Source organism: Actinia tenebrosa, unplaced genomic scaffold (genome assembly GCF_029948245.1).
Source record: "Actinia tenebrosa isolate PJP-AT-01 unplaced genomic scaffold, QUT_ActTen_1.0 PGA_scaffold16__25_contigs__length_10494907, whole genome shotgun sequence".
In the NCBI taxonomy this organism is placed as follows: Eukaryota; Metazoa; Cnidaria; class Anthozoa; order Actiniaria; family Actiniidae; genus Actinia; species Actinia tenebrosa.
The window spans coordinates 9,099,643-9,114,193 of NW_028292576.1; the positions used below are offsets into that span (position 1 = coordinate 9,099,643).

The 14,551-nt window shown below is 37.6% G+C and overlaps 1 protein-coding gene, 1 long non-coding RNA gene and 3 other non-coding genes across 5 annotated transcripts; 1 reads left to right on the forward strand and 4 right to left on the reverse strand.

Annotated features, from left to right (window-relative positions):
* Positions 1–1,313: 1,313 nt before the first annotated feature.
* LOC148910737 (uncharacterized) lies at positions 1,314–4,547 on the forward strand. Its single transcript, XR_016119967.1, has 3 exons — positions 1,314–1,512; positions 3,277–3,373; positions 4,220–4,547. It is a non-coding gene; the product is annotated as an uncharacterized LOC148910737 (long non-coding RNA).
* Positions 4,541–10,847, reverse strand: LOC116289463 (uncharacterized). Its single transcript, XM_089031077.1, has 4 exons — positions 10,745–10,847; positions 7,907–9,128; positions 6,842–7,874; positions 4,541–6,682 (listed from the first exon to the last, which is right to left on the reverse strand). Exons 1-3 carry the CDS (start codon positions 10,842–10,844, stop codon positions 6,887–6,889), a joined length of 2,310 nt encoding a protein of 769 aa, XP_088887203.1. The 5' UTR covers positions 10,845–10,847; the 3' UTR covers positions 4,541–6,682; positions 6,842–6,886.
* Positions 10,848–12,387: 1,540 nt separating this feature from the next.
* Positions 12,388–12,461, reverse strand: Trnar-ucu (transfer RNA arginine (anticodon UCU)). The gene has a single exon. It is a non-coding gene; the product is annotated as a tRNA-Arg (tRNA).
* Positions 12,462–13,097: 636 nt separating this feature from the next.
* Trnap-ugg (transfer RNA proline (anticodon UGG)) lies at positions 13,098–13,169 on the reverse strand. Its single transcript has one exon. It is a non-coding gene; the product is annotated as a tRNA-Pro (tRNA).
* Positions 13,170–14,257: 1,088 nt separating this feature from the next.
* Trnas-gcu (transfer RNA serine (anticodon GCU)) lies at positions 14,258–14,339 on the reverse strand. Its single transcript has one exon. It is a non-coding gene; the product is annotated as a tRNA-Ser (tRNA).
* Positions 14,340–14,551: the final 212 nt, after the last annotated feature.

Sequence of the window (14,551 nt, forward strand, 5' to 3'; positions counted from 1 at the left end):
CACTCCAAGAATCTGGGATACAGTATATTCAAAGCATAGTATATAGTGAGCTTTCAACAGAATTCAAGCCCAGCGCCCGTTAATTTCTAGTTTCTTTTGCAAACAGAGAAAAAAAGCACATATTTCTTTTTCAAATTTAGAACAATAATGTTATTTTCTTAGCGCCCTCACAGTGAAAAGTGTCTCCTAAGTTTTTAATTTTTTAATCTCTTGACTATGTCGGTCCTAATTGCGGTCTTCCACGATTTAGATTATTATACAAACGTGACCAATAACGATAAAAAGGTCTAATTAACTTTAGAGAATTCAAAAGCTTACTTATTAATTAATAAAAATAAAGTACTTGCAATCTTAAATGCTAGCAGTTATCGCAGTTTAGGCTACGTTAACTCGGAATAATCGCTATTTCTGTCGTCTTTAGAAATTTTCTGATGAAAAATTGATAGCGAATATAGTGAAAAAATATATATTCTTCGTGAAAGTTGCGGAAATCTTCAGAATGCCATGTTATGCGAGTCAAACATGTCCCTATGTCTTTACTTTGGTGGAATCCGTTAGTATTAACAGCTAAATGGCTTCCCATTGTTTAGTGAATATCTTATTGGCACTTTATTTGACTACGCCACATACCTTGGGATCTTGGCACCTGCACGTTTGTGGTGTACTGACTGGGGGATTGCCGTTAACTTAGAGAATATAACAAACAATTAAGTTAGTTCTTTTATAGAGAGAATAAGAGAAAAATATCAAGTGCCCTTGGTTCTTCATAGTGTACTCATGCAGTCGCACAGAGCGCTTCTTATCTTTTGCATTCTTATAAATTTAACATCAGTCGGTTAAGCCGGCATATTTCAAGATAATAATAATTCATATTAGTCTGTTAATTTCATATTTGACGAGCCTGGATTATACATATTACGTTAGTACAAGTTAGTCTGCGCAAGAAAAACTAACTGAAAACGGTAAAAAGTAAAAGAAAAGATAAGGAATGCAACAAAGATGGAAGGAGATTATTTTTAGAAGCTCCAAAGGTGACAGAGATTTGTATATTTTTATTATATTCGCTGTGAGAGTCTTCTAAAGTTTGAACTGGGTTTATTCTGGCCAGACACAGGGGGTTAACACATTTAATAAACTAACCACCACTGAATAGCAACCTTAACAATATTAAACATCTGGAACCTTTCTCTACTGATCTATGGACCAATCAAATGCACTGAAATGACAAGCCACGCGATTTGATTGGACGGCTAATTTTGACAAACAAATGTCAAATATGAAATTATTGTCTATTGTCATTAAATTAGTGTGGAAGTTTGGATTCCACATTCCATTCTGAGCACCAGTCAAGTAAAGTTCATAACGTTGAAAAGTTTTGAAAATTTACCATTCGGGTCTTCGAAGAAAATATGACTGCTTTCTTCAAAATTTCGATTGCATTGTGTGTTTTGTTGTGCACTGTGGAATTTGGAATGGGAAAACCTCGTTTTGACGCTGATGCGTATGACGATGGTAAGTGTGTTAGAGGCCCAAGATGTCATGCATTTTGCTAAATTACATTGCCTTCTGGTGTGCCACATTGCGTAGCATTAGGCCCACTAGAAAACTAAGGAATTTTGTTATAATATTAGACTTAGACTGATCGAGAGTATAAAATATGTGGAAATGTTTGGATTGCTTGAAAGTTTATAACTCTGCCTTCTAGAATGGTCACTAGTTTTCTTCTTCAGACTAAACAATAAATAAATAAAATGAAGTCGGATTCTCTTCACGGATTTCCTTGAGAGTTCATGATTTTGTACTTTCTAGTTTCAGAACAGCAAATTTCCAGTTCCCTACACGAAAACATATTGTTGAACATATCATCAAAACAATCAAATCAAATAATGTTTGTCGTTGATCATGATCAAAACGGCTGTTTTCTTAGCATCAAAACCCATAGGCTTAGTTTCGGAAGATATCTATATTTCATATTGAAGAAAAGAGAGTTATGGGACAATTAGGGAAATTAAAGTTGATCGTTTTTATTAGCAAAACGGTGTGAAACCAACCTGATTAGAATTCACGGTTCCCTACCCCCCCCCCCCCCCCCTTAGTTACCGCTGCAACGTACAACCAGCTCATGTTAACAAATTAGCTGGAGCACTGATCTCATAATTTAAATTTTTGATCGCAGAAAATTGATTATAATATCTTTTCAATCTTTTACTGTCCTGTAAGAGTAAAATAAAGTTGCCCCATTGTAGTAATCTTTTAAAAATACACTGTAGCTGTTGGTGGGACAAGATTTTAATTCCACTGGGAAACTGCTGCAACGGTGATTAGTTAGCTATTGTCCGAGTCGGAACCATGAATTGGAAAGTCGGGCACAACTTTTTTTGTAGGTGTTATACACAGGGATAATTTTAACACAATGAAATGAAAAATAAACCACGGCCTAATCCATGGATTTTTTATGTTCCTAAATTATTTTCCACAAATATACCAAAAGGAATTAAATATTAATAAACAGTGTTTTATTAGAGGAACGATTAAGTCTAATGTTATATACAAAGGTGATCATGTTAAAGGCAGAAATACGCGCTCTGTGAGTGTGTGAAATACTTGAACGTTAATTCAAAGCCAGCGTTTGAAGAATGCTACTATTGAAATTGTCTCGCAAAACAAGTACGATCTATTTTATTATACCATCAACACTTCGTGGACTTGACTAAGACTCTATGGCCTATCCTTCGCTTGAGATTAAATATTATGGGCCATTGTTTATATTTTGGGGGATTTTATTTTTTAGGATTGAGTAATTTCTCTGTTGCGTTCTAGAAAAAAAGAAAATTTGACTTTGAGTCACCAAGGTATTGTACTATGACGACAACGGCTTCCATAGCGACTCTTTACCGGCAGAGAGCTCTAAGGAGAGAGCACATGGTTAAAGTTTACGATTTAGTTTTTGCATGCGTCTTAGGAACTTTAGCATGCAGCAGATTTTGTTGCTGCGCCTTGATCAAATGTTATGAACAACATTTGTGACGACTTGAGCGTGATGTATATTGTCCCATATTTTACATCACGCCTTTTTACCCCAGAACTCAAACTAAGACAACTAAATTGAGATTTAGTTCGCGTGAAAAATGATACCGCCGTCCCTAAGTACACCTTAATTAAGAGATGTGACAACGAAGGCATACAGCCATGCTAACTTCAATTCAAAACTCGCCCTGTAGCTAACGGCTCGTAAGAAACTGAGTATTAAAACACTTTGTATGAATTCCTATTCAGAATTAGTACCAGAGGCCCATCGATCCCTGACGGATTATGAAGTCCAAATGGAGTACAAGAGAAACTTCAGATGCCGTTACTGCTGCACCCAAAGAAGGTTCGTTTCCCTACATGATAAGTGTTTCTACATGAGTTCCATTTCAGACCAAGTTTAATTGAAGAAATAGAAAACGCGCGCGCGTGCTGTGTGCTGTCATAAAGCACACGGGGGTTGGTAGAACACGAGAAAAGTGTTAGGAGAAGCACGACGCGTAGCGGAGTGCTTCTGGACACTTCTCGAGTGTTCTGCCAATCCCCAAGTGCTTTATGACTGCACACGGCACAGCAAGCAAGTTTTTTATTTCTTTTATAAAATACAAATTACATTAATAGATAAGAATGACGCAACGGAAAGTGCGCGCGCGTGCAATGTGCTCTCATAAAGCACGCGCTCCAAACCAATCAGAACGCGACATTCATAACAGTTATTTTATAAGAAGAAATAGAAAACGCGCGCGCGTGCTGTATGCAGTTATAAAGCACGCGGGGGTTAGCAGAACACGAGAGAAGTGTTAGGTGAAGCGCGACGCGTGGCGGAGTGCTTCTCGACACTTCTCGAGTGTTCTGCCAATCCCCAAGTGCTTTATAACTCCACACAGCACAGCAAGCACGTTTTTTTATTTCTTTTATAAAATACAAATTACAGGAATGACGAAACTGGAAGTGCACGAGCGTGCTGTGTGCTCTCATAAAGCACGTCCTCTCAACCAATCTTGGCGCGACATTTATAACTGTTATTTTATAATTTCCTTTTATAATAATTAATTTGAATTAAGCTTACGTTCTTTCACATGGATGCATAATAATATATTCCATAAGGGATTGGATATGTTTATTTAACCTAAAGTAAAAGGGAGGTCTATCAGTCTCTGGCCCGCTCTGATTGTTTGTTTTTTTTAAACAGGCTTTGCGAGATGCTGGCTGTACAAAGCGATTGCCTTTGCTAGTTAAGGACTAAATTGCGAAAATGACGTTCCGTCAATATTCAAGATTCCAGCACACAGAATAGATTCTTCGAAGCTCTAATATGACACGCTACTAAACTAGCTAGCAATAACACTTTTGAGTCAATACAAAAGTCAGTCCTAAGGAATGACACAAGAAATATTTGATTCCTAAACTGAAAATCTTGTTCAACAACTTAGCACATTAATTTATGCATTGTTGTACTAAGCACTTCAACATGATAGTAGTTCGTTTTGATCTACTGAAATAAAATTAATACTATCCCATTTGTGCTTTTAGTTGTATTCAGTGTTTGTTGTATTTTTTCATTGTTTTTTTGTTGTTTTTTTTTGTTTTTGTTTTTTGTTTTTTTATTGGTGGGTTGTTTGTTTGAGTTTGCATGTCTATCACTTGGTTGGTTTGTTTGGTTGGTTGCTCGGTTGGCGGTCGGTCGGTTGCTTGGATAGCGGCTGTCTAGTTGTATAACTGTACTATTTCAGCTAACACCGTTTCCTCCCCACCCCTCTCTCCCCCGCGTAAACAATCGAACGAAAGTAAACATAATAGTCTATACTTGTAGATACTTTATTGAATCCATACCTGTACTTTTGCCCACAATATTGCACGATTCCGCATTTGGTTATGTACATAACCTCTAGAAATGTTGCGTAAGGACTAAATATGCAGAAAGGTCGCTACGAGTAAATGTTTTATAGAGATCCTGTTGCAGAAAATGTCGCAGAGCTACTTGTTTCAGAGAAGCGCTTCAACACTAGATAAATGCTGCTGGTAAATACAACTGGCAAGAAATTCGACATTTGGTTGACGCATATTGCTTCAATATTTCTTAAATATATTTTGAATCTCTGAAATAAATCAAACAACTTACCAATGTAGTGAGTTCGCTGAATCTTGGCCGAAACCAAATGCAGTCAAAAGCACTGAATTCTAATGATCTCGAGAACGTTTACAAAAAACGTATGAAATGAATCATGAACAGTATCGTCACCTAAATGAGAATGTTCCATGCTAATAGAGTCCAGAGTCTCACGCTGCATGTAGCTATGTCCTCGAATTGTATTGTTCTATTGTTTTATATTGTTTCATTAATCGGTCGGGCACTATTTTCGAGCCGCAAAATTAAATACATCAAACAATCAAGTGTGGTGTAGGTACACTCGATTTTTTTACCTCTGGGGTTCTGGATTGGAGTAATTAGAGAGCTTAAGCTCTCTATTAGTGCACTCGGTGACACTAGAGAAAAACGTTTGCGCATGCGTGCAATTCAGCACCTTTTCTAAGAATATATCAAGAGTTCGAATGAGAAAATAAATGTTTGTTTTCTCCAAGTATACAAAAAATTTCGCGAGTATACTTTTGTCAGACCAAGATACTGTATTAACAAAAACAACATGAAAGTATTACTCTTAAGTTTCAAGCATGGACACTAAGTTTTGGCATTTTGTGAAGTCCAATTTATCAGGCATGTTTGAAAGTCAAATTTACATATGCTTTGAGTAATTTGCATACGGATTCAAAGCATGCGCAGAAGTTTTTCACTCGTGTCGCACTCGGTATCACATGACATGTGAGTAGAGTTCGTTAGGCGCCGCCTTGATTCGAGGGTTTCTCTCCGGGTTCTCTTGGTTCCTCCCTCCGAAAATCCAACACGCTAAATTCCAATTTTATCTGTGAATAAGCCATGCCCTTACTTTAAACAAGCGCCTACTGGTTGTTTCAGAATATTGATAAGAGCTTTTTTTTGAAGGTGATATTCCTGATTTCAGCAAACCGTGGCCAACAGTACAATTCCTTGTGCTATTTATTTTATTCATTCGATCGACCTTTACGAATGTTCACGTATGAAATAAATATTCGTAAAGATGAAATTTCATGCTGATGGGTGCAAGCGTGTGCAAAAAACTTATCAAACTCTTATGATTAAACCTAATAATTGAATACATCTTCCCAATTAAAATGAATAGACACTTTTAGCTAGGGTGTGATGTTTCCCACATCAAACGATGTGTTATTCTCTAGAGTATTATTTCTTTATCTTAACAGTTGCGCATGAGAAGGCACACAAATATCGATATGACTTTAAAAAAGAATCTTAGTCTCAAAAGAATGACACATGGTCTGAAATGGGAAAACTTTTAAACGCCCAAGATAAAAAGGTCCATAAATGACACGTCTACCAGAATCCCTAGAAAATGTTTGAACTTTAAGTTTTAGTTTCTATGAGAAATAAAGATGGAGGATGGGGATTACATGAAAAATGAAGAAAATTATCAAAGGGAATCTGGTGTAGTGGCCAAAACATGGCGGTATAAGTGGATCAGTGTACAGGAAGACTTGCCAGTATCTATCTTCTTTTCACATACATCAACATCTACAAAAGTATACACGTACATTTGTGAATCTGAAATAAACAAAATATGAAACAAAAACTGGTACTGAGTCGATTGGACTGGAATGGGTTGGATGTGGAGGAGATGGATTGGATGGAAATATTCCCAGGCATCAACCAAAACAAAACAAAAAAATGCATGGTAACACACCATTCAATGCTCAAACGTACCTGTTTTCTAAATAGAAGTGCTAGCAGGAGATATAACCACCTGATTCACGGTCCTTCCAAGGTTCTGCCATAACTCACACTTCCCAAATTAAGAACGTCCTTCAAATCGGTTGCAGATTCCCAACGCTGTTCACTTTTATTCCATGTTAAAGCACTGTTTTCGACCAATCTTTCTTCTGGAGGAGCCTCTCGCTCCTCATATTCTGGTGGATGGTCCTCTCGCTCCTCATGTTCTGGTAGATGGACGTCTCGCTCCTCATGTTCTAGTGGATGGGCCTCTTGCTCCTCATGTTCTGGTGGATGGTCCTCTCGCTCCTCATGTTCTGGTAGATGGACGTCTCGCTCCTCATATTCTGGTGGATGGACATCCCGCTCCTCATGTTCTGGTCGATGGGCCTCTTGCTCCTCATATTCTGGTGGATGGACATCCCGCTCCTTATGTTCTGGTGGATGGACATCTCGCTCCTCATGTTCTCGTGGATAGGCCCCTCGCTCCTCATGTTCTGGTGGATGAGCCTCTTGCTCCTCATATTCTGGTGGATGGACATCCCGCTCCTCATGTTCTGGTCGATGGGCCTCTTGCTCCTCATATTCTGGTGGATGGACATCCCGCTCCTCATGTTCTGGTGGATGGACATCTCGCTCCTCATGTTCTCGTGGATAGGCCCCTCGCTCCTCATGTTCTGGTGGATGAGCCTCTTGTTCCTCATATTCTGGTAGATGATCCTCTTTTTCCTCAAGTTCTGGTGGATGGGCCTCTCGATCCTTATATTTTGGTGGATGAGCCTCTCGCTCCTCATATTCTGGTGGATGGTCCTCTCGATCCTCATGTTCTGGTAGATGGGCCTCTTGCTCCTCATATTCTGGTGGATGGACATCGCGCTCCTCATGTTCTGGTGGATGGACATCTCGCTCCTCATGTTCTCGTGGATAGGCCCCTCGCTCCTCATGTTCTGGTGGATGAGCCTCTTGCTCCTCATATTCTGGTAGATGGTCCTCTTTTTCCTCAAGTTCTGGCGGATGGGCCTCTCGATCCTCATAGTTCTCGGTGGATGAGCCTCTCGCTCCTCATATTCTGGTGGATGGTCCTCTCGCTCCTCATGTTCTGGTAGATGGACGTCTCGCTCCTCATGTTCTAGTGGATGGGCCTCTTGCTCCTCATGTTCTGGTGGATGCTCCTCTCGCTCCTCATGTTCTGGTAGATGGCCGTCTCGCTCCTCATGTTCTGGTGGATGGTCCTCTTGCTCCTCATGTTCTGGTCGATGAGCCTCTTTTTCCTCATATTCTGGTGGATGGTCCTCTCGCTCCTCATGTTCTGGTGGATGGACATCCCGCTCCTCATGTTCTGGTGGATGGTCCTCTTGCTCCTCATGTTCTGGTGGATGGTCCTCTTGCTCCTCATATTCTGGTGGATGGACATCTCGCTCCTCATGTTCTGGTGGATGGACATCTCGCTCCTCATGTTCTGGTCGATGGGCCTCTTGCTCCTCATGTTCTGGTGGATGGGCCTCTCGCTGCTCATGTTCCGGTGGATGGTCCTCTTGCTCCTCATGCTCTGGTGGATAGTCCTCTTGCTCCTCATATTCTGGTGGATGGACATCTCGCTCCTCATGTTCTGGTGGATGGACATCCCGCTCCTCATGTTCTGGTGGATGGTCCTCTCGCTCCTCATGTTCTGGTGGATGGTCCTCTCGCTCCTCATGTTCTGGTGAATGAGCCTCTTGCTCCCCATGTTCTGGAGGATGAGCCTCTCGCTCCTCATGTTCTGGTGGATGGTCATCTCGCTCCTCATGTTCTGGAGGATGGACATCTCGCTCCTCATGTTCTGGTGGATGGTCATCTCGCTCCTCGTGTTCTGGTGGATGGACATCTCGCTCCTCATGTTCTGGTGAATGGACATCTCGCTCCTCGTGTTCTGGTGGATGGTCCTCTCGCTCCTCATGTTCTGGTGGATGGTCCTCCCGCTCCTCATGTTCTGGTGAATGAGCCTCTTGCTCCCCATGTTCTGGAGGATGAGCCTCTCGCTCCTCGTGTTCTGGTGGATGGTCCTCTCGCTCCTCATGTTCTGGAGGATGAGCCTCTCGTTCCTCATGTTCTGGTGGATGGACATCTCGCTCCTCATGCTCTGGAGGATGGTCCTCTCGATTCTCATGGTCTGGTGGATGGGCCTCTCGATCCCCATATTCTGGTGTTTGGGCTACTCGCTCCATATGTTCTGTTACCTTTTGCTTGGCTTCTTTAAGGCTCTCGAGCTCCATCATATCAGCAAGTATTTTGTCCATAGATTCTTTAAATTAATTTAAAGTAAAGATAGGGTCAAAAGCGATTTAAAGTGGATAGGGTTAACCCAAAGTCTCAAAAATATCAAGAATTATCAACAAACACTTATTGGATATCAAGAATAGTTTTTACGGAAACAATCACATTAATAATTATTGAAAATAAAAATAATTTAGTCGGAAGTGAAGAAAATCTTATTTTAATGGCGTTTTTTACCGTTAACGAAGACGGTTTTGAGTGAAATTATCCATTTCCGCTAAGACGTACGGCATATTTAAATATTATAAATATATATTTGCTAGTAGATTAATTGTTGTAAGTTTATTAAGAACATAGTACACTAACGACTTTTTCAGTAAACCCTAGAAAAATGTAAGGAATTTTTTGTTTTTGTTTTGTTTTTGTTTTTGTTTTTTTTTCTTTTTCTTTTTCTTTTCTTTTCTTTTCTTTTCTTTCCTCTTTCTTTAAATTTGTTAACTTTAGATATGGATGTCTTCTCTTCGAGGTCAATAAACCAAGAACATTGACTCCTTAGAGAGGTATTTTACATCTTAATAAAAAATTAATGATTTCAATCGAATGGCAGCAGTTTTTTTCGCCAATAATAATGTTTTCATCTTATGTACTTTCAATAAAATCGGCAGAGAATATAGTAGTTCCCGCGACAAAATTTTGCCAGTTTACAGACTGGCTTGTCCGTCAGTAAAAGTTTTGAAGTCATTTTCCTTTGCTGCTCCCAGATTATGGAATAGGCTCCCTTTTGAGATTCGCTCTTGTACTACTGTTGCTTCCTTTAAAAGTAAGCTTAAAACTTATTTATTTACTTTATTCCTTAATAATAGGAAATCTATTTAGATCTCTTTTGTTTGATTCATTTCCTGCTTTTATGCATATTGCCTTTAGGCTTTTAAGATAAGTTTTTCCTTTTATAATTAGATTTACTTATTAATATTTTAAATACGTAGCATTGTAAATATTGTAAATACATATATATAATTTATGCATATATTCCTGTTGTAAAGCGCCTTGGACATGCTCATGGATATGAGCGCTATATAAATAAACTTTATTATTATTATTATTATTATTATTATTATTATTAGAAAGCTAAAGTTAGTTCTAAATCTAAATCGTTGTAAAACCGCAAGTATGTTAGAAAACAAAATATTATAATATCATTCAGTTCTAATATAGTTTGAATCAAAGTTTCCCGTGAGAAAATAAAAGATACTCGATCGCTTTCTAGTTAAATCAGTTTTTTTTTTTCAATCCTAGGAAACTGAGAAACTTTGAATCAAAGGCCAGTGGATGTAATAAATCATATTCCACGATATATACGCCCAGATGAAACGCGTCTTCGAGGCAAATAGACGAAATAGGCTGACGAAAAAACAGTTATAGAAATTCGTATGAGGGAAATTTCCGTTAAAAATGTTTCAAAACAACTGACTAGAGTCGCCATACACTAGAAATGTTTGAATGAAAAATAAATTATTTTGAAGTCTAGTAAAAGTTTGCATACATAAATGAATCACTGACTTCGAGCAGCTGAATAAATACAATTCTAAGATAATTTCCAACGGTACTAGGGAAGTTCTAAGTTCAGTTGACCAAGCCACTTACGTCTTTGAAGCTTCGTAGGCATCGCGAAGATGTCTTGTACGATTAAAGCTGTACATATGATACTCAAAAAGACGAATAGCTTCTGGTAACGGTCCGTCATAACTATATTGTGTGTTTAGCGGTTGTAGAATCACCCGAAGATCTAATGGACAGTAGTTATGATACTTACAAAGCATAAAAGAACATCAGCTGATCACGTGACCCATCAGTATTTTACTCACCACGGGCATCATTATAAAATATTAAAACTCTTCAATAAAAAATAAAAAATTCCCAGAATTGTTTGAACTCATTGCACTCACTTCCCTCTTAATCCTAGCAGCCCTTACACCTTCATTCTGATCAAAACCAAGTTCAAAAATTTAGAGTACGACAACTCCTTTAAAGTAAGGTCGAAATTTTCAAATTGCGTTAAAGTTAACTATCTTGACTGGGTTTCCACCTCAAGCAGAATGCTAACTAAGTTGGCTCTATTTTGGTTCGGATTTGACACAAAGACCCTGGCTTATTTATCTTGGTGAAGAATTGCCGGATTATCAAAAAAAAAAGCCCATTGAGGAGGGTAAAAACACATCAACTGATAGATTGACCCTGGCCAGTTATAAATATTTCTTGAAAAGAACTCAAACCGGTATCGATGGATGAAACTAAAGGAAACAGTTACCTTAATAGATTCATAAATTAAGATAATTTTATAACATATTTTAGCTTTTTGGGACTAATCGGGAATACTTAAATCGAAATTTTGAATTTCAATTTTAAACAAAAATATTTTAATTCACACTGAGCTCGTAGTGATTTTTAAAACAATTTCCTCGAAAAATTATATTTGTATGCCTAGCTTTCAAGTAGAAAAAAAAAATTCTTGAAGTAATTTTAGTACCGACGGCCCACTCTTATTTCATTCCTTGAAGGGAGACACATGTACAGCACTTGTTTCTCCAAGATTCTCTTTAGGTATCAATGGGAGAAAGGCCGTATATAGAAGGTATTCAAAAGACTCTTCGATACGGTAAGCTATAATTAGACTGCACTAATTACCGGGTTCTAGAAAAAGAAAGAAAAAAAGTAAGCAGATTAAAACTCTCTCCTCCCGCCCTGGTATCGTAAGAACTCTGTACCACAGGGATCCCAACGACATACTTTTAACAGCAAAAACGAAAGAAAACATGCTTTTGAAAAACAAATTCCGATAAAAACTCGAATCCTAAGAAAAATAAAGAAAAATATCAATTCCTTGACGTGAGTTAGCAATACAATGGATAGTAAAAGTTATTTTTTTATGTTAAGCCGTCATACTTTCCATGTTTGGGATCCCTGTGTTTTAGATTCTCGACACGTGGTTCAATTTTGACTTTTCTTAGAGTTTTACGAATCTTATTATATCTTATTGTCTGCTTTATTCGTATGAAAACGCTTCAAGTATTCATCTCACGTTAAAATCATTAATTTAGATGCATTCAAATCAATTCCCTCAAAAGAAAAGTAAATTAAACATATCTGAGGCATATATAACGCAAAAGTAAACCTTAATTAAAAGAATTAAATGATTTACGAAAACAAAAATGAAAAAAAGTGCTATTAATTAAATGTTTGAAAATAAATAAAGTTACTGTCGCAATGAAAAGAAGTAAAAAAAAAAGCACCTCCGGTGGGACTCGAACCCACAACCTTTGAATTAGAAGTCCAACGCGCTAATCCATTGCGCCACGGAGGCAACCACAAAAGCTAAATAGCCAAATACTATATTTAACAGCAATTCAATTATCAATTGTTTTCTCGATTAAACCAATAGCATACTAGTATTGTTTACTAACAATCCAAGTTCCTTACAGGCCAAAAATATTATTGGCTCCCTGCTGTAATCAGAAAAGCTGGTTTTTGTTCGAAATAAAGCATATGGCAATTATGAAAATTTTAGGAATGGTTGATAAAGAATGAGGAACGCGCGGAGCAAGACAATACGTTATTGAATCGTTTTTCCCCCCCATCTTTTCAAAAAAAACGGCAATGATCCCCAAAAATTAGTTTGTAATAGCCTACAGAAATATGATTGATGAAGTAATAATGGCAAGAATGATCCCTATTTCTAAGAAGGACGGAACTATCTCACTTATGGAGGGAGAAAAAAAACTGACTTCTTGATCGATCAAAGTTGAAACTTTATTGTTTTAGCTCATGCCTATATGATCTAAAGAACATCAAAACCAACACCAAAACTTATAAAATTTATTTAGTTTCGTTGAAAAAAATAACTTATTTAACAAAAAAAGCTATTCCAAGATTAACGCACTTGAAAAAACGTTCTCTCATTTAAGAGTTCCATGCTTTGACCAAAAAAAATCATGTGCGCGGGCTCAGACGGGAATCGAACCCGTGGCCTCTCGCACCCAAAGCGAGAATCATACCACTAGACCACTGAGCCTTCACTTGAAATAATTAAATATGAAAATATAGTTATTAGTTTAGTAAGATCGAAAAATGCTTTGACAGGTAGCAAAGAAAGACTTCAAAACGGACGGGTAACACTTTAAAGTTTAATGCTTCGAGAGGTGGCCACATCTATATGAGTGAAAACGAAGTAACACAAATGATTTAGTTCATGCATTTACGACGAACAACAATTCGGTGTCCAAAAAATAAAAAAATAAAAAAATAAAAAGATTACTCATGTAGGAACAAAACAAACCATTTGTTTCCATAGCAACCATTAGTGCCAATGAAGCGTTTTTGAGCTTAACAAATAATGAAATTGCACAATGAAACCTTGAAACATGCAATATGACGATTAAATGTATGTTTACAAAAATATGAAATTTCTATTTGAATAGATTTCATGTTTGGGACAATATCAAAATAATGAGGTATAGCACATCGACCAATCAAAGACTGAGTTATATATAGACGGAAGCCGAGCCAGTCGAGTGTTCTGGCAGTATCATCAGTTAATTACTTCAAGGGGTACCACACTGAATCAAGTTCTTGTCTGTTAGACAACTCTCTTGTCCATATCCCCCAATTACAAGGAGATACGAAAACAAAAGAGACAGCCCATATAGTCCGAGAGCGACTAAGTACCTGACAGCAAAATGACAGCATCGACAGCATCTCTTGAAAGAGTTGAATGATCAATGCTTTGAAGTATGCAAAGGGAAACAGTGGAAGTTTTATTTAGTTAAATCTACAAAGGTTGCCCATCAAGACATATATAAAGATATAAAGTTTTACAATATAAGAAAGAAAATGAAAACTACATCCAGAAAAAGAAAAAAAGAAAAAAAGGGACAAAAAGGAAATGGGATAAAATGGAAAGACAGGAAAGTATCTTTGGTTTATAAAAAACATAAAAAACATTTATTTTGTATAACCATGAACCATTGAATAGTTCCTTCCGTTTAGAGATTTAAAAAAAACTATAAATAGATAGTTAATCCCTTCTAATAAATATCAAAAGAAGGAATGAAATTGTGGTATGAATTAAAATGTTATAGGAAAATGAAAAATGTTATCACTCGACGAGGATGGGATTCGAACCCACGCGGGCAGAGCCCATTGGATTAGCAGCCCAACGCCTTAACCACTCGGCCACCTCGTCAACACGTCTCAATATTTCCGTATTTTTCGTAGACATTCAATTTTTCATATGCTCTTTGAGTATCATACAGAAAATAGGGAACATATTCATACAAATCTTTTTAGAAACCCTAATATCCAAATTTTGATGTACTTGTTCAAAGCAAACTTTGTACTTTATAAGTTTTCATTTTTTCATATAGTTCTAAACCCTGACTTAGCTTTGACGGTTTT